This window comes from Aquarana catesbeiana, linkage group LG03, assembly GCF_042186555.1.
Source record: "Aquarana catesbeiana isolate 2022-GZ linkage group LG03, ASM4218655v1, whole genome shotgun sequence".
NCBI classification, from domain to species: domain Eukaryota; kingdom Metazoa; phylum Chordata; class Amphibia; order Anura; family Ranidae; genus Aquarana; species Aquarana catesbeiana.
The window spans coordinates 290,041,742-290,061,515 of record NC_133326.1 but is presented as its reverse complement, the minus strand read 5'-3'; the positions used below and the strand labels follow the sequence as shown (position 1 = coordinate 290,061,515).

The window sequence follows — 19,774 nt, the reverse complement described above, 5'->3', positions numbered from 1 at the left end:
TCCTGCAAGCAGCATCTTTGAGGCGGTGCGGGAGTGGTGTATACACCACTGCCGAAGCGCCTACAAAGTGGTTCGGCAGCACCGCAACATGGCGCTTTTAACCCTTTCTTCAGCCGCTAGTGGGGGTTAAAAGCGCCCCCTTTAGCGGCCAAAAAGTGCTGCTATGACAGCGGTAAAGCGCCGCTAAAACTAGCGGCGCTTTAACACTAACGCACCCCTGCCCCAGTGTGAAAGTAGCCTCATGCATACCTTTTTTCTGAGGCCGGTCCGGTCCTGTCCCACGCTGAGCTGTCAGCTTCTGTATGTGGGAGTGTGCAGAAGAGGCAGCCGACAGCGGAGGCCCCATAGTAACTATGGGTGGCGTCACTTGCCAGCCATTGTCGCTATCTCCTGCACACAGCATCTGCCCAGACCGGCTTTAGGAAAGGTATCTATATCGATTTTTGCTTTACAGGGTTGCTTTGGTTAGTCTTATGCCCCGTACACACAATCGGATTTTCCAACAACAAACGTTGGATGTGAGCTTGTTGGTGGAAAGTCCGACCGTGTCTATGCTCCATCGGACATTTGTTGTCGGACTTTCCGCCAACAGATGTTGGCTAGCGGGTTCTCAAATTTTCCGCCAACAAATGTTTGTTGTCGGTCTTTCCGATCGTGTGTACACAAGTCCGTCAGACAAAAGTCCACGCATGCTCAGAATCAAGTACGAGGCGGAGATATAACTAGCTTTCGTAATGGAGATATCACGTACGTCACTACGTTCGTAATTGTTGGCCAACATTTGTTTGACCGTGTGTATGCAAGACAAGTTGGAGCCAACATCCTTCGAACAAAAATCCATGGTTTTGTTGTCGGAAAGTCTGATCGTGTGTATGGGGCATAAGAATGTGATTGTGAGTAGATTTAGAGATAGTTTAGTTTTAGGCTGAACTTCCACTTTAAGGTCTCGATTATATAGAAGTTTTATCATGGAAATTAACTGCAGGTTAAAGAAAACGTTTATTTTTTTTCTTACAAGATCATTACTATGGTAACAATCACACTACAGTACTTCTAACAGATGTCTCCAGCTTGCTAGAAAATGTATTTCTAGAGGCTGAGTTTCCTCTCACTTTGTTTGTGATTGATCCTAGCTTCTAACATTCCGTGTAGCCAGAGAAAACGGGTAAATCGTGACCAGCATTTCAGTGTCCACTGATTTTGTTTTTTGTTTTCTTTTACTATTAATGCAGAAAAAAAAGACTACTATTGCAATAAAAAAAGTTTTTATCACTTTTGTTTTTTGTTTTAATTGCTGTTACAGCACTCTCAAGTACATAATGATCACCAGCTGGACTTGGCTAAAAAAGATGTTTCTACAGCAAAGCTATCGTTTTAGACTTAACTTTGGTTGGGATGATTGGCGTTTTTTCTTTCCTTGTATTTTTATATGTTGTATTTCTATGTCTGACATACCTGCATGTCATTTATCTTCTTTACTGTATCTTTTTTAGGAGAGAAGTCATAAATCTTATCGCCCCCTCACAGTCTTGACCTTTCGTCTGAACTATTTGTTCAGTGAATTAAATGCAGTCTCTTACCATCTTCTAAATCTGCTTCTCCATGCTGTGGTGTGCGTCATTTTCTTGAAGGTTTGCAAACTGTTCTTGGACCACCAAACCAGCCTGGTTGCAGCTCTTTTGTTTGCCGTTCATCCAATACATACTGAAGCTGTGAGTATTAGTATTTTTTTTTTTTTCTTCTTTCTTCATTGCCATCTTTCTTTTAGTAGTAGTTATGTATTCATATTTAATTCCACTTGTTCTGTAAGGTTGAAAACATTACATAAATCACCTTCAGTTCTAATCGGTGTGAAGAAGATATCCACCATACCTTTATATCTACACAGGTAGCACAAATGCCTTAATCCAATTACAATGGAGTCTGTCATGGCAGATATTGATTATCAGAAGAGCAGAACAAAAGTTGTGATAGTTGTGGAACCACCCTGTTCTGGTTACACAATCTCATATCTTGTGTCTGGAAACTTGCATAGGTGCTAATCCTTCGATTCACATGGCTGAAGGTTTGAATTGTCAGATTGCCAGGGTAGAGAATTTATTATACTGTATGTGGAAGATGGATGGTGTTGAAGGCCCCCCACCCTTGTTCAGTGATTCAGTTTGACATAGATGGCCCCTTTTACACCTTGCAAAACAGTGATCCCCTCTGTCAAAAATGTGCACTCCAGTGCTTCCCCCCCCCCCCCCAAAAAAAAAGTTCATTTTTTCCTTGAAGGGTAATAAGTGAAGGGTGAAATATATAACATACACAATTAATGCACAAGCCACGTTGCTGTTATTAAAAATACTTTTCCTTTTCAATCAGCTGCTGTAGTTTTTTGTAAAAATCAATGCAATGTTGCCTACAGGTATTCCTTCCTTCAGAAAGTCATTTCCTGCTTGTATGATTGTCTCATTGGTTTTCTCAGAAGTCTGCTCTAAGGCTTCATGTACTCGGGATGTTTTTACTACTTCTCCTGATCGAATTAACTTGACAGATAGTAACCTACATTTAAAATGTCAGTTTTGCCACGTTTACATGCCGCGTTTAGTGGGGTTTTGGCGTGATTGCGCTTAGATGTGTTTTTTAAAAAAAAAATTTTTTTTTTTTTTTTAAATAGCCAAAAATGAAAAACATCTGTAAACAAAACGCGGCTAAACACTAGTTACCGTGTTTAGAAGCTTTTGGCGCTTGAAATGCCTGTAAACTCAGCTTCTGAACGCATTTTTCTCTAGTCATCTTCCAGGACGGCATAACCTGAGAGATGACTGGTCCACCTGACAGGAAACACAATCAACATACAAGGTTAAAAGGCCCCTCCCTTCCCCCTGCACCTCAGTTCTTGATTGTGTTTCCCGGCAGCGAAACGTTTGTTGTTTTTTCTCAGACCTGAAGCTGGTAGCGGATGGTCCCCCCCCTGAGGGCTGGACGCCAAAGCCGGGGAGGGTGGCGGGTCCAGCCATGGCCCTGTCCTTCTCAGGGGGTCCCCCCAATGGCCGGGGGGGAGAGAGTCTTCCCCGGCAAGGAGCCTCCCGGGTACAGAGGGGTAGCCCGGAACTCCTGTGAGCACATACCTCATGCTTTTTCCTTCCACCCAGCCAGGTACGGAGGTGATGAAGGAACTGGAGCTCAGGCTGGTGTCTAGGCCTCAGAGGGGTAGAGTACGCCAGCCTTGGTGCCTTGTAGGGCTGGTGGAGGTCCTGGACTTCATAGGGAGTGCTGAAGCTCCTGTTTATGGAGAAGGCATCCCAGGGTGGAGTAAGATGGCGGCGTTTCCGGTTCCGGGCGCTGTAACTTCCGACTTCCAGTCTCTGCCAAAATGGCGGATTCGGACACTAGAGGCCAAAATCCTCCCTCAGACAGCGGCTCTCCAACAAAATGGCGCCGATCATCGGTGTATAGGAGACAGACACTCAGCGCTCCAGGGAAAAGCAGGAGGCCTCACGATACTCCTCTCTTGGGGTCGGAAAACCTTGCAAAGCAGCAGATATGGATGGAGAGGAGGTAACAGCTGCAACCTTAGCCCAGGAAGAGGCCAGTGGTGGTGAGTCCTCTTCCGTTTTGAATGTGGTGAAGTAAGAGGGGTCTTACCTACACCATGGGGGGGGGACACACAGAAAGTCTTAGGAAACTGGTTAAAGTTTGGACTTTGTCTTTTTTGTCTCCCTAGATCCTGGCGGCTCTGCTCAGGGGGCTCACAAGATGAAGGGCAAAAATCCCCCTCCTCCCAGGTCAAAAAGATGTGGGAACTGTAATAAGCTCCCACAGGACCATGTGAAACCTTTTTGCTATAGGTGCATACAGAAACTGTCTAGTAAGGAAACCTCACAGGTTATGAGGGACTTCCTTGAGGTACAGTCGGAGATGCTTTCTACCCTCCAGTCTATTAAGACTGCTATAGCACCTAAAGCTGAGGATAGAGAAATCCTGTCCCCTAGAGAAGGCACTTCCTCTCAGGAAGGTTTTTTAGACAGGGGTCAGAAAACCTCGCAAGGACCCCGTTCCTCTGTCACTTCGGGAGTTGAGAAGTTTGAGGACACAGAGGAGTCAGAGGAGGACTCATTAGAGGAAGGTGTAGACACAGACACTGACAGCCAGTATAGTGACAGTTCTAGAGCTAGTAGCCACCTCTTTCCCGTGTAAGACATGGGGCAGTTACTTAGGGCGATCTATGCCTCTGAGGATATCTCAGAACCTCTGGTTCAGGCGTCGGCCCAGGACAAGATGTACAGGGGTTTGGGAAAGCCTCAGTCCAGGGTGTTCCCAGTTCATCAGGCCCTAAAGGAGGTGATTTTGAGAGAGTGGAAAGACCCGGAAAGAAAGGTTCTTAGACTCAAAACTTGGAAGAGAAGGTTTCCTTTTGGGGAGAAAGAAGAGCAGAAATTCTTTAAAACACCTAAGTTAGACGCAGCTCTGTCGCAGGTTTCTAAAAAAATCTGACTTGTCTTTTGAGGATTCAGGGAACCTAAAAGACCAAATGGACAGAAGGGCGGAGGCGCTTTTGCGCAGAGCATGGGATTCCAATGTGGCTGCCATGGCTCCTGCTTTGGCGTCAGCATGCGTGGCAAGAAACGTGGACACATGGTTAGGCATACTTTCCAACCATGTTTCTAAAGGCAGTGATTCCAAAGAAATCACAGACTCGTTAGAAATAATAGGTAAGGCTGTTGCATATTTGGCAGATGCGGCTGTGGAGTCTGTCAGGAACACAGCCAAATCTGCGGCCCTCCTTAACTCCGCAAGAAGGGCAGTCTGGGTCAAATCATGGGAAGGGGACCATATGTCTAGATCAAGGCTATGTGGTTTGCCCTTTGAAGGTTCACAACTCTTTGGACCTGGCCTGGATCAGGTGCTGTCAAGGTCAGCAGAAAGGGGAAAAAAGTTCCTGGTTAAAGCTAAAGGAGAAAGGGGCAGGAAGTTTTTTTTCGTCCCTCCTCTAACCAGGGTCAATTCAAAGGAAAAAAGGATGCGAATAGAAGGTGGGGAAAGGGAAAGAGCGCACAAAAAGGTAGCCTGCTCTTTTCTGGACCTAAAGACGCCACCAAGCAGTCTAAGTGATGCCAGCATCAGGGTAGGGGGGAGATTATCCCACTTTGTCCCTCAGTGGAAGAGGATCTCCGAAAGCCCCTATATCTTGCAGATTGTAACCGAGGGATATCGTCTGGAACTTCTCTCCCCTCCCCCTCAAAACTTTTTCCTGACCCGTCTCCCCAAGGAAACTTCAAAAGCTGCAGGGCTGTTGGACAGCTTGCAGGGATTGGCATTCCAGGAGGTGATCATCCCCCTTCCACCGGAAGAGCTTTACCAAGGGTTTTACTCCCATGTATTTGTCGGCGAAAAACCGTCAGGGAAATTTCGCCTGATATTAAATCTCAGGAAGTTGAACAGGTTTTTGCGACAAAAGAGCTTCCGGATGGAGAGTATATACACGGTGCGCAAGCATCTATTAAGGGGTGCGTTCTTAGCCACGATAGATCTAAGGGATGCTTACCTTCATATCCCGATCACCAGGGAACACCAGTCCCTGCTGAGATTCGCAGTCCTTACGAGCAAAGGGATTCAACATTGGCAATTCCGAGCTCTTCCCTTTTGGATTAGCTGCAAGCCAAAGGATCTTCACAAAGGTCCTGGCGGAGGTTGTAGCTTACCTACACCTACAGGTGGTGTCCCTTATACCCTACCTAGACGACCTTTTGGTATACGGGCAATCCCTAGAGCAGGTGGAAGTAGACGTAGGCAGAGTGATTTTCACTCTGGAGTCCTTGGGCTGGATAGTAAACAGAGAGAAATCTTCTCTGGCACCGTCCCAAATAAAAGTGTTCCTGGGATATCTGGTGGATACAGAGGCTCAGAAACTGTTTCTTGCAGAGGAAAAACGGTTAAAGGTGGTTACAGCAGTATCCTCTTTAAAAGAAGCCAGGGAGTGCTCTCGCAGGCATATCATGAGGGTTCTAGGTCTAATGACCTCATGTATTCCAGCGGTTCCTTGGTCTCAGCTCCACTCCAGGGAGCTGCAGTTCTTCCTTTTGTCATCCTGGGACAAAAGGAGAGAGTCATTGGATGCAAGGGTGTCTATCCCAACAAGAGTAAGGACCTCCCTAGATTGGTGGCTGGATCAGGACAAGCTCAGGGTGGGTCTACCCTGGGACCAGTGGAATCCCACAAGAATCACTACCGATGCAAGCGCTTGGGGCGCTCACCTGGGGGACATCCAGGCACAGGGGGCCTGGACGCCTTCTCAGGCAGGGGCATCCTCCAACCACAGGGAACTCCTGGCGGTGGGCCAGGCGTTAGTATCCTTTGGAGACAGGATTCAGGGCTTAGAGATCCAAGTCCTGTCAGACAATGTGACAACGGTCTCTTACCTGAATCGTCAGGGGGGCACCAGATCCAGGAAACTACTGAGTCTAGTCCTGAACATCTTAAACTGGGCCGAAGAGAATCCATATCGGCGGTTCACATAAGAGGAACTGCCAATGTGGTGGCAGACTTCTTAAGCCGGCAACCCATCCTCTGGGGGGAATGGGAGTTAAATCAGGAGGTCTTTCTCCAGATAAGTCAGAAGTTCGGGACTCCAGATATAGATCTTTTTGCCCACAGAGGGAACAAAAAAGTGGATCGTTTTTTCTCTCTCAACAGAGAAGGGGGATCCCAGGGAGTGGACGCTCTGTCTCAGGACTGGGACTTCCGTCTAGCATACGCCTTTCCCCCACTAGTCTTAATACCACGGGTCATAGAAAAATTGGCCCGCTCAGATTGCGGACTGATCCTTATAGCCCCATGGTGGCCAAAAAGGACCTGGTTTGCCACTCTGAAAAAGTGGTCAATTTCTCCTCTGCTCCGTCTTCCAATCAGACGACATCTTCTCCTACAGGGGCCAGTCCTCCACCCCGACCCGGGATTCCTCAAACTGACGACATGGTTCTTGAGGAGGAGATCCTTAGGAGCAAGGGTTGCTCTGATAGGGTAATTGAGACCTTCTGGGGCAACAGGAAGCTGGTCACCAGGAGGATCTACTCCAAGGTGTGGAATTGCTTCTCACAGTGGTGCCGTGATAAGGAGGTGTCGTACCCTTCAGTTGTACTGGAATTTTTGCAAGCAGGGGTGGATCAGGGGATTTCCCCGAACACCTTGAGAGTACAGATAGCAGCGTTATCTGTATTTTTGGATCAGAGGCTCGCACTAGAACCTCTGATTAAGAGATTTCTTCTGGCAAGGGAGAGGGTAACCCCTGTCAGGGTGAATGTATTTCCTCCATGGAATTTATCTCTGGTTTTGGAGGTGCTGACGAAAGCGCCCTTCGAACCAGCGCAAGAGATTTCAGTTAAGTTTTTGACTCTTAAGTTAGCTTTTCTGTTGGCCATAACCACGGCCAGAAGGGTGAGCGACCTACAGGCCCTGTCAGTTAAGGAGCCTTTTCTGTTGATTCTGGAGGATAGAGTGGTTCTTAGACAGGACCCATCATATCTTCCCAAGGTCACATCTAAGTTTAATAGATCTCAGGAGATCACTTTACCCTCCTTCTGTGATAATCCAAAAAATGAGAAGGAGAGGAAGTTTAATTTATTAGATGTCAGGAAATGTTTATTGACATATCTAGATAGAGTAAAGGACTACAGAAAGTCGAATCATCTTTTAGTTTTGTTTAGCGGCCCTAGAAAGGGAGGGCAGGCGTCTAAATCTACTGTAGCTAGGTGGATTAGGCAGACAATAACATTGGCCTATGAGCAGACCAGTTCCCCAGTACCAGGGAACCTTAAGGCCCACTCAACAAGATCCTTGGCGGCCTCTTGGGCAGAGAGAGCTGGGGCCTCGATAGAACAGGTCTGTCGCACAGCCATTTGGGCGAAGCAGGATACCTTTTTGAAACACTATAGAGTGGAACTGCTGTCGCCCCAGGATCTGACATTTGGAAGAAAGGTGCTACAAGCGGTGGTCCCGCCCTGAGGTAGGCCTTGAACTCCTTGTCCATCCTCTCAGGTTATGCCGTCCTGGAAGATGACTAGAGAAAATTGACAGTTACTTACCGATAACTGTTTTTCTAGGATATCTTCCAGGACGGCAGGCCTACTTCCCACCCATGTTTTAATATAAGTACTACGGGAAGAGTTTCTCTCTGTCACCCGGATAGCCTATTACTTTGGGAGAACTGAGGTGCAGGGAGAAGGGAGGGGCCTTTTAATCTTGTATGTTGATTGTGTTTCCTGTCAGGTGGACCAGTCATCTCTCAGGTTATGCCGTCCTGGAAGATATCCTAGAAAAACAGTTATCGGTAAGTAACTGTCAATTTTTTTTTTTTTTTTTGCGTTTCAAAAAATGCCTCTAAACTCAACTGCCTAGAAACATATAAACGACCCTGTGCACATGTACTGATAAGATAACAGAGGAGAGTTCAGAGGCGGTTGAAAAAAACTCCCAACTGCTCCTAAACGTCCGTTTACCAGCAGCAGTGTGCATGAGGCCTAAGACACAAGTAAAATTTTAGACATCCCCTGTAATAGAAATTTGGGATTAGATGAGATACTTTACAAAGTTTAATGTAATTCTAAAGGCAGACTGTTTGTTTTTTTTTTTTTTTTACTTTAATACATTCTATGCATTGAGGTAAAAAAAAACAAAAAATCTCCTGGGTGCAGCTCCCGCCCCCAGCCCCCCTCTATACTTACTTGAGCTCCATCTCGATCCTGTGATGTGCATGAGCATTGGCTCTTCTGTGTTTCTCGCCAGGGTGCACGGGGGGAGGGGGGATGGGCATTTTAGAGTCACTTTAAATAATTCTAAAGAAAACCAGACAGTGCATCAGCTGATTATATTGAACCAGACCCTCCCATTCAAAAGGCAATCCGTCTAGTAAAATAGCTATCACATGACCTCTCCGGCTGACATCAGAGGGAAATCTTGGTCCCTCCCATTGTAGCCTGGATCGAAGGAGGAGAGCAGCCAAGAGTTACACGATGGCCTGAATATATCTGAAAAAAGGGTATTTAGAGGCATTATTTTAAAAAAAAACACTTACACTGTGCATTATGGCTGGATAAAATAGAGGGGCTGCCAGTGATTTACTTTTTAAAGGCAACAACCACTTTTTTTATTCTATTAATTTTTTCAGTAACAATATTTCCTGATCTAACTATGGCCGCAACTCTCTTAATTGCTACAGTGCTACAAAAACATTTAGAAAGTGCAGGTAGAGAAACGACTTGAGTGAATTCCAGGTTAGTTGAATACCCTTGGCTTTTTAAAGGTTGGCGTGAGAAATAAGGAAACAGCATTTGTAAAGCTGTTTAATTTAAGATGCCCATGTTTGACCATTCTTCCAGAAGTGCATTTGTGAGGTCAGGCACTGATGTTGGATGAGAAGGCCTGGCTCGCAGTCTCCGCTCTAATTTATCCCAAAGGTGTTCTTTCGGGTTGATGTCAGGACACTGTGCAGGCCAGTCAAGTTCTTCCACCCCAGACTTGCTCATCCATGTCTTTATGGACCTTGCTTTGTGCACTGGTGCGCAGTCCTGTTGGAACAGGAAGGGGCCGTCCCCAAACTTTTCCCACAAAGTTGGGAGCATCAAATTGTCCAAAATGTCTTGGTATGCTGACACCTTTAAAGGGGTTGTAAACCCTTGTGTTTTTTCACCTTAATGCAGCCTATGCATTAAGGTGAAAAAACTTCTGACACTGAGCAGCCCCCCCTTTTTTTACTCACCTGAGCCCGTTCATTCCCTCGGAGACGCGCTGTACCTCTCTACCGGGGTTCCCGGCTCTTGATTGGACAGATTGATAGCAGCACAGCCATTGGCTCCCGCTGCTATCAAATCCAATGACGCAGGCCCCATGGGGGCGGGGCCGAGTCCGGCATTTTGTCTCTATGACACAAATGCGGGACTCGGGAGCGCGCCCGCAAGGTTAGATAACCCCTAGGGAGAGCGCTTCTCCCAGGGGGTTTACCGATGTGAGGAGGAACTGCACAGTGGAGGTAAGTATGATATGTTTGTTATTTAACCACTTGCCGCCCGCCATATAGCAAAATGACGGCGGCGAAGTGGTTTCAATATCCTGACCGGACATCATATGACGTGATCAGGATATTAAGCCACTGCGTGCCCCCGGGGGGCGCACATCGCGGCGATCGTTGTTGCGGTGTGTCAGTCTGACTCACCGCAACTCCGATCTAGGTAAAGAGTCTCTGGCAGAGACTCTTTACCATGTGATCAGCTGTGTCCAATCACAGCTGATCACGATATAAATAAGAAGAGCCGATGATCGGCTTTTCCTCACTCGCGTCTGACAGACGTGAGTAGAGGAGAGCCGATCGACTGCTCTCCTGACAGGGGGGGTCTGTGCTGATTGTTTATCAGCACAGCCCCCCCCTCGGATCCCGCCCAGGACCACCAGGATGGCCATCCACACTGGACCACCAGGTATGCCCCCTAGACCCCCAGGGAAATGCCAATCTGTGCCCACTCCAATGCCTACCACTGCCACCAGGGATGCCTATCAGTGCCTATCAGTGCCACCCAAAAGAACCCATCTTTGCAGCCTTTCAGTGCCCATCAGTGTCACCCATCAGTGCAACCCATGAGTGCCCATCAGTGCTGCATATCAGTGCCCGCTCATTGGTGCCACCTCATCAGTGCCGCCTTATCAGTGCCTGTCAGTGCCACCTTATCAGTGCCCATCAGTGAAAGAGAAAACTTACTTATTTACAAAAAATGTTAACAGAAACAAAAGCAAAACTTTTTTTTTTTTTTTTTCAAAATTTTTGGTCTTTTTTTATTTAGCAAAAAATAAAAAACGCAGAGGTGATCAAATACCACCAAAAGAAAGCTCTATTTGTGGGAACAAAATGATAAAAATTTCGTTTGGGTGCAGTGTTGTATGACCGCGCAATTGTCATTCAAACTGCGACAGCACTGAAAGCTGAAAATTGGTCTGGGCAGAAAGGTGTATAAGTGCCCTGTATTTTACTGGTTAAAAAAAAAAATCCCTCCTCCACCAAATAATTTGGATCAGTGCCCAAACCAAGGTCCATAAAGACATGGATGAGCAGGTTTGGGGTGGAGGAATTTGACTGGCCTGCACAGAGTCCTGACCTCAACCCAATAGAACACCTTTGGGATGAATTAGAGCAGAGACTGCAAGCCAGGCCTTCTTGTCCAACATCAGTGCCTGAGTTCACAAATGCGCTTCTGGAAGAATAGTCAGAAAATTCCCATAGACATGCTCCTAAACCTTGTGGACAGCGTTCCCAGAAGAGTTGAAGCTGTTATAACTGCAAAGGGTGGGCCAACTCAATATTGAACCCTACGAAATCAGACTGGGATGCCATTAAAGTTCACGTGTGTATGTGTGTGTATATATACACACACATATGTGTGTGTGTGTGTGTGTGTGTATATATATATATATATATATATATATATATATATATATATATATATATATATATATATATATATATATAAATATTATTTTACACACAGTATCTCACAAAAGTGAGTACACCCCTCACTTTTGTAAATATTTTATTACATCTTTTCACGTGACAACACTGAAGAAATGTCAGAGAGTGAGAGCAATAACACCAAATTTAACACACCTGCTCCCCATTCACACCTGAGACCTTGTAACACTAAGGAGTCACATGACACTGGTGAGGCAAAATGGTTAATTGGGCCCAATTTGGACATTTTCACTTTTGGTGGGGTGTACTCACTTTTGTTGCCTGTGGTTTAGACATTAATGGCTGTGTGCTATTTTGAGGGGATAGCACATTTACACTGTTATACAAGCTGTACACTCACTACGTGTTGTTTCTTCAGTGTTATCACATGAAAAGATATAATAAAATATTTTTAAAAATGTGAGGGGTGTACTCATTTTTGTGAGATAGATATAAAATATACTTATACTAATATCAAAATTGTTGTAGTTAATCATACAGTGAATCTGCATGCACATTTGTTCTGTGCAAATTAGGCAAATACTAATGTTGTTTAGGCTATTTTCTCTTCTAAATGTTCGTTTTTTTTTTTTTTTGTTGGCAATAGTAAAATAATGAATTACAGCCACTAGATGGAGCTAGACGAATGGCTAATACATTCTTCTTCCTTTTTTTTTTTTTTTTTTTTTCCATTTTCTGAATTGACCCCTTAGTGTTGTGCTGCTTGGTTTGAGTAGCTTTTGGTAAATCCAGTAGTTGACAGACGTCAACTACTGGATTTACCAAAAGCTACTCAAACTACTAGCTACTCAGAACAACCTACATCTCAGTCCAGACTCTTCATCTTCAACACTTTGCTGCTGTTAGATAAAACATCACAGGCCATGTTCGGTGTTGGTAAGGCTAGTGTTCATTTTAAGGGACTGTCAGATGGTTATGGCTAGGTTAGCAACTCCAGCCGAGCATCTTAGGTGCACAGTTGAAATAAATTTCACCTTTCAACTGTTGTAACAGCTTGTATAGCCATATTTCAGACTATATTCCACTTCTACATTTTTGTTAGTTGTAAAGAAATGTGTGTAACGCATACTATATTCAGCAAATAACTTTTTATCTAGGTGGTTTGAAAAATTATTGAAAGGCTTACTGTCCACATCCTTTGTCATTACCGGTAGATGTTGGAGTTTATGGTTTGTCAGTTACTTGAAGTGTCACTAAACACACATAAAAACTATCAATAAGTGCTGTATTCTGATGATATGCTGTTCATACTCAGTCACTATGAGATCAGTTTTCTGCAAAACCTGGTTGATCCTGCTGCTTTCTTTCTCCACCTTCTGTTCATGTCTCCAATGCAGCTATGGATTTTGCAGCTGTGGTGGCAACTCTGCACATGCTCAGTTTTGAGTGCGTTTCTATGCTGAGCATTTCCTCTCTATCGCATCTTAGCAGGCCATGTGACTATAGAGTCACATATGTGGGCGTACACAGGGTGGTAAATGACAGCCCACTCCTTCCCTACCACCTCCATGCCCACCAACCAGCTAAACACAATGAGGGTGGGATATTACATGTAGATTAATGATGGCTTCACCTCCCTCTTATTCTAGGTCACAGGCTGGAGGGACATGACCGAGCCCATAACTGCTATTTTAGAAATCCACCCACACTGCTATTTCCACAAAATAATAAAGATTGGATTCAAAATATATGTCTGTATGACAAATTAAAAACAGTTTATTGATTTTTTTTTTTTTTCTTTATTTTTACTCTGTATTCCAAAGACTGTTTTATTTGTTTGTTTTTTACATTTTGAACATGTGACCAACAGCAGAGGACTAGAAGCTCCACCTGCTTATGTTTCCCTACAGACAGGCTGGGAAAGAGCTGGGTTATGTGACAGCTGTATATTTATTAGGAAAAAGGTACTTTTAGATACTTAAAAAGGAAAAAAAATTACAGTGCCGTCATCCAAATACAGAAATAGAAGGGAAAATGTAAATTTAACTGTGTGTGTGTGTTTAGTATCACTTTAAATCTCCCTGGGGAAACTTATAGCACTCCCACTCATTTTCACTAAATTTCTTTGATTTCTACCTTCTTTGCCACCTCTAGGTGAGCAGGACACTAACATTTCTACAGCTGTCCTCTGTGCACTATCTTCACCTTCCAAAGCCCTGCATTGTTGGTGTGTGGTTTCACTAGAGGAGTTCCAGGTATGCACACAGTCAAGCCAGCCAATAGAGACCAATCTAAAAGATAAGTAGACAGCTCGAAAAGGCCGTGGCATATGCAAAGGCTGTTAACTTTTTTTTTTTTTTTTTTTTTTTTTTTTTTATGGGAGGTGTTGAAGGATAATGGGAATACGGTGCCTTGAAAAAGTATTCGCGCCCCTTGACATTTTCCACATTTTGTCATGTTACAACCAAAAACGCAAATGTATTTTATAGGGATTTAATGTGATAGACCAACACAAAGTGGCACATAATTGTGAACTGGAAGGAAAATGCTAAATGTTTTTCATTACAAATATGTGAAAATTGTGGCGTGCATTTGTATTCAGCCCCCTTTACTCTGATACCCCTAACTAAAATCTAGTGGAACCAATTGCCTTCAGAAGTCACCTAATTAGTAAATAGAGTCCAACTGTGTGTAATTTATTCTCAGTATAAATACAGCTGTTCTGTGTAGCCCTCAGAGGTTTGTTAGAGAACCTTCATGAACAAACAGCATCACAAAGGCCAAGAAACACCCCAGACAGGTCAGGGATAAAGTTGTAGAGAAGTTTGAAGCAGGGTTAGGTTATAAAAAAAAAAAAAAAATATCCCAAGCTTTGAACATCTCATGGATCCATCATTGGAAAACGGAAAGAGTATGGCACAACTACAAACCTATTAAGACATGGCTATCCACCTAAACTGACAGGCCAGACAAGGAGAGCATCAATCAGAGAAGCAGGCAAGAGGCCAATGGTGACTCTGGAGGAGCTGCAGAGATCCACAGCTCAGGTGGGAGATTCTGTCCACAGGACAACTATTAGTCATGCACTCCACAAATCGCGCCTTTTATGGAGGATTGGCAAGAAGAAAGATGTTGAAAGCCATAAAAAGACCCTTTTGCAGTTTGTGGGAAGCCATGTGGGGGACACAGCAAACATGTGGAAGAAGGTGCTCTGGTCAGATGAGACCAAAATTGAACTTTTTTGGCCTAAAAGCAAAACGCTATGTGCGGCAGAAAACTAACACTGCACATCACCCTGAACACACCACCCCCACCGTGAAACATGGTGGTGGCAGCATCGTGTTGTGGGGAGGCTTTTCTTCAGCAGGGACAGGAAAGCTGGTCAGGGTTGATGGGAAGATGGATGGAGCCAAATATAGTACAATCTTGGAAGAAAACCTGTTGTAGTCTTGAGACTGGGGCGGAGGTTTATCTTCCAGCAGGACAGCGACCCTAAGGCTACTTTCACACTGGGGCGGGCTTCGGCGGCAAAGCGCCGCTGCCACATTGATTTCACTGCTCCTACAGTGCTGCAAAGATGCCGCTTGCAGGACTTTTTTTTTTTTTTTTTTTTTTTTTTACCGTCCTGCAAGCGCACCGCTCCAGTGTGAAAGCACTCAGGCTTTCACACTGGAGAGACAGGAGACGCTCTTTACAGGCTCTATTTTTAGCGCTGTAGTGCCTGTAAAGCGCCTCAGTGTGAAAGCAGTCTAAACATACAGCCAGAACTACAATGAAATGGTTTAGATCAAAGCATATTTGTGTGTTTAGAATGGCCCAGTCAAAGTCCAGACCTAAATCTAATTGAGAATCTGTGGCAAGACTTAAATTGCTTTTCACAGATGTTCACCATCCAATCTGACAGAGCTTGAGCTATTTTGAAAAGAATGGGCAAAAATGTCACTCTCTAGATGTGCAAAGCTGGTAGAGACATCCCCAAAAAGACTTGCAGCTGTAATTGCAGTGAAAGGTGGTTCTACAAAGTATTGACTATATGGGTCTGAATACAAATGCACGCCACACTTTTCACATATTTATTTGTAAAAAAATTTGAAAACCATTTATCATTTTTTTTCCCACATCACAATTATGTGCCACTTTTTGTGTTGGTCTATCACATAAAATCCTAATAAAATACATTTACGTTTTTGGTTGTAACATGACAAAATGTGGAAAATTTCAAGGGGTATGAATACTTTTTCAAGGCACTGTATGAAGGGTTTGCAAAGCATAGGTCACACAATTAACTGAATCCCTTTTTAAAACTGTGCTTCTTCCTAGTACTAGTACTAGTCCTAGTACTAGGACTAATTTCAGATGTTTCCATTTTATGTAGCATTAGAGAAATACATAGCATATGTAACTAGGTGAGAGAGAGGGGGGTCTACAGATATTTAACTTCAAAAAGGTTTGCCTTGAAAATGTACTATGATTGTACAAAGAAATACAACATGTGTTCACCACAATATTGGGCAAATCCAAGAAGAGAGGTAGCGTACATTTCTCGAAACCTACAGCTGGGACTTATTTTAACGCAAGCACACATTCTTTAACTCCTTTTGGTGCTGCTGGCTCTTCAAATAGAATTGACTGGCTTTTGCGTTTTACATTTTCATAGCTGTGTTTCAGATACCTGAAAACATATGTCCAGTCACTTTGTTAAACTCTTGTTGAATTGCTATACTACCTTTTTCTTTCAATATATTTAGTTAGAAATGAAATGCCTTGGATGCATAATTTTTAACTTGAAATTTGGCATCCCCTTTTGCTTGGCTGTCACCTATCCTTTTACGTAAAACAGCTTTCAGGAGGAAGTTAAATTAATTTTTTACTTCACCGGCTTGTGGTATTCCATAGCACCTCTCTTTGTTCCCTGCAGTTTCCTATTCTAGGAAGAAATGTGGGTTAAGACCAAGGATAGCAGTTTGGGACATTGTCAATCAGCTTTGCTGAAGTGGAGTTTTAATCATGTCGGTAAAATGATATTGCCAGATGTGCATATCTTCAGTACGTTATTATTATTATACAGGATTTATATAGCACCAACAGTTTACGCAGCGCTTTACAACATTAGAGCAGACAGTACAATACAATTCAATACAGGAGGAATCAGAGGGCCCTGCTCGTTAGAGCTTACAATCTAGGAGGGAGGGTCAAGTTATACAAAAGGGTAATAGCTGTGGGGGATGAGCTAATGGAGAAAATAGTGCAGTTGTTAGTTGGAGGCAGAATAGGCTTCTCTGAAGAGGAGAGTTTTCAGGGATTGCTTAAGTGGATACATTTGGAGACAGTCTGACAGATTGGGGTAGGGAATTCCAGAGGATGGGCGAGGCTCGGGAGAAGTCCTGGAGGCAGATATGAGAGGAGGTGATGAGGGAGCTAGAGAGCAGGAGGTCTTAGGAGGAACGGAGAGGGCGATTAGGTTGGTATTTTGAGACTAGGCTAGTGATGTAGCTGGGGGCCGAGTGGATGGCTTTGTAACTTTTATTCTTAGTATTTTTGAATTTAATTTGTTTGGCGAGTGGCAGCCAATGGAGGGATTGGCGAGAGGGGTAGCAGACACTGAGCGGTTTGTAAAGTGGATGAGTCTGGCAGCAGCATTCATGATGGACTGAAGGGGGGATAGTCTATTTAAAGGTAAGCCAATGAGAAGGGAGTTGCAGTAGATGAGGCGAGAGATAACCAGGGAGTGAATCAGGAGCTTTGTGGTTTCATTGGTTAGAAAGGGACGTAATTTAGAGATATTGCGAAGGTTGAGGCGGCAAGCTTTGGCAAGTGATTGGATGTGGGGCCGAAAGGAGAGATCAGCATCCAGGATAACACCTAGTACCCTGACATGTGGGGACGGGTGGATGGTTGTGCCATTACTCTTGACAGACAAGTCAGGGGAAGAGGCACGTGGGGGAGCAAATATTATAAGCTCGGTTTTGGACAAGTTGAGTTTGAGGAAGTGGTGTGACATCCTTACAGATATGTCGGTTATTAAGTTAGTGATGCGTGAGGAGACTGATGGAGTGAGTTGAGGGGTGGAGAGATAGATTTGTGTGTCGTCAGCGTAGAAATGATATTGAAAGCCGTGAGAGGCTATCAGCTGACCCAGGGAAGAGGGGTAGATTGAAAATAAAAGAGGTCCAAAAACAGAACCTTGGGGGACCACGACAGAGAAGGGAAGAGGAGTGGAGGAAGTAGAATTGTGACACTGAAGGTGCGTTGGGATAGGTAGGATGAGAGCCACTGAAGAGCACAGTCACGGAGACCGAGGGAGTAACGTTTTTTGAGGAGGAGGGGGTGGTCAACCGTGTCAAAGGCAGCTGAAAGATCCAGAAGTAGGAGTACAGAATAGTGTCCGTTGGTTTTTGCAGTTGTTAGGTCATTTGTGAGTTTTAAAAGAGCAGTTTCTGTGGAGTGTTGAGGGCGAAATCCAGATTGAAGGGGATCAAGAAGGTTGTTTTTAAAGAGGTGGTCACTCGATTGTAAACCAGGCGTTCAAGGAATTTAGAAGAAAAGGGGAGCAAGGAGATAGGGCATAGGTTGTTAAGATTGGTAGGGTCCAAGGATGGCTTTTTGAGTATGGGGGTGACCAGTGCATATTTTAGAGCATTGGGGAAGATGCCAGAGGTGAGGGAGAGATTGAAGATGTGGGTTAAAGAGTGTAGAATGGAGTCAGAGGGCGACCGTAGCATATGAGAGGGAATAGGGTCCAGGGGACAGGTGGTTAGGTGGGCGATAGAAACGAGTTTAGCAACTTCGTCTGTAGTAGCAGATTTTGAATAGGGGGAGTGTCAGTTGTACCTGTTAACACGGGGTCTTAGCTGGGGAGATACCTGTAGAGTGGAGATTTCATCACGGATTGTATCAATCTGGTTTTTGAAGTGATTAGCGATCTCCTGGGCAGTGAGTGAGTCAGTGGGTGGAGGATAAAGTAGAGAGTTGAAGGTAGAGAAGAGTTTACTGGGACTGAATGAGAAGGTGTTAATAAGAGCTGTAAAATAGGTTTGCTTGGCAGTGTGGAGGAAAGAATAGTATTTTTGGAGGGCAGATTTGTATTGGTTGAAGTCTTTGAGAGATTTAGTCTTGTGCCACAGACGCTCAAAAACAGACGTTTTTTGAGAATTTTAGTGTCATCTGTTTGCCAGGGTTGTAGGGGTTGAGGCCTGATTCTGCATGTAGTGAGGGGAGCGAGCTTGTCCAGGGTGGAGGACAGGAATTTATTGTAGATGGACGTGGCTTGGTTGGGGCAGGACAGGGGAGAGATTTTGTCATAGAGGTGGTCAGTAACAGAATAGAGGAGAGAGGAGTTGAAGTTGCGAAAAATTCTACGGGTGATGGTTAGCCGATTGGAGGGAAAGGTGGTGGAAGACAGGGGGAGAGAGAAACGATTAAGGTGATGGTCGGAGAGAGGAAAAGGATTGTTTGAGAAGTTGCATGGAGTGCACAGGTAGGGGAAAACATGGTCATGGGTGTTGCCATCAGAGTGAGTAGAAGCCTGTACCCATTGCTTCAGGTCAAACGAAGAGGTTAGACTAAGAAGTTTAGAAGTAGCAGGAGTGTTTGTATTAGCAGGGATGTTGAAATCACCGAGAAGGATTGTGGGAATTTCCAAAGAGAGAAAGTAGGGTAGCCAGGCAGAAAACTCATCAAGGAAAGTCGATAATGGTCCAGGGGGCCGGTAGATCACAGCAATTCTTAGGGAAGTAGGAGAGAATAAACGTATACAGTGGGCTTCAAATGATGAGAGGGAAAAAGAGGGAGGAGAGTGAATAACCTGGAAGGTGCTCTGGGGGGATATGAGGAATCCCACTACACCTCCCTTGTGTCCATTAGGCCTAGGGGAGTGAATCCAGTGAAGGCCACCCTGGGATAGGAAAGCAGGAGAAGGGGTGTCATATTCGTGGAGCCAGGTTTCGGTGAGAACAAGTAGATTAAAGGAATTTGGTGACAAAGAGGTCATGAACAGCAGTGAGTTTGTTGCAGACAGAGCGGGCGTTCCAGAAGGCGCAGGAGAGGGAGGCTGGCGTTGGGAAGAAGAGGAATGGAGACTAAATTGCGTAGATTGCGACTACTGCCAGAGGGTGTAGGGTGATGGGTACAGTTAAATAAGGGAGGCCCAGGGTTTAGGGAAATATCTCCAGCGGTTAGGAGAAGCAGAAGAGTAAGGGAGGTAATATAAGAATATGATTTGTATGAGGGGACATGCTTCAGTATCCTGGGGGGTTTGTTAGCAAGTGGGCTTAGAGTTAGAAAGAGGTGATGAGTGCAGTAATAGGGGGAGGGGAGAAGTAAGGGTGATATGTA

At 44.6% G+C, this 19,774-nt stretch overlaps 1 protein-coding gene across 2 annotated transcripts in view; it reads left to right on the top strand.

Annotated features, from left to right (window-relative positions):
• Positions 1 to 19,774, top strand: part of TMTC3 (transmembrane O-mannosyltransferase targeting cadherins 3) — a 135,329-nt gene that overhangs the window by 21,585 nt on the left and 93,970 nt on the right. For both annotated transcript variants that reach the window (XM_073620205.1, XM_073620206.1), the window contains exon 4: positions 1,494 to 1,712. In XM_073620205.1, the coding sequence (XP_073476306.1) occupies positions 1,494 to 1,712 (219 nt within the window). The remainder of the gene's footprint in view (positions 1 to 1,493; positions 1,713 to 19,774) is intronic.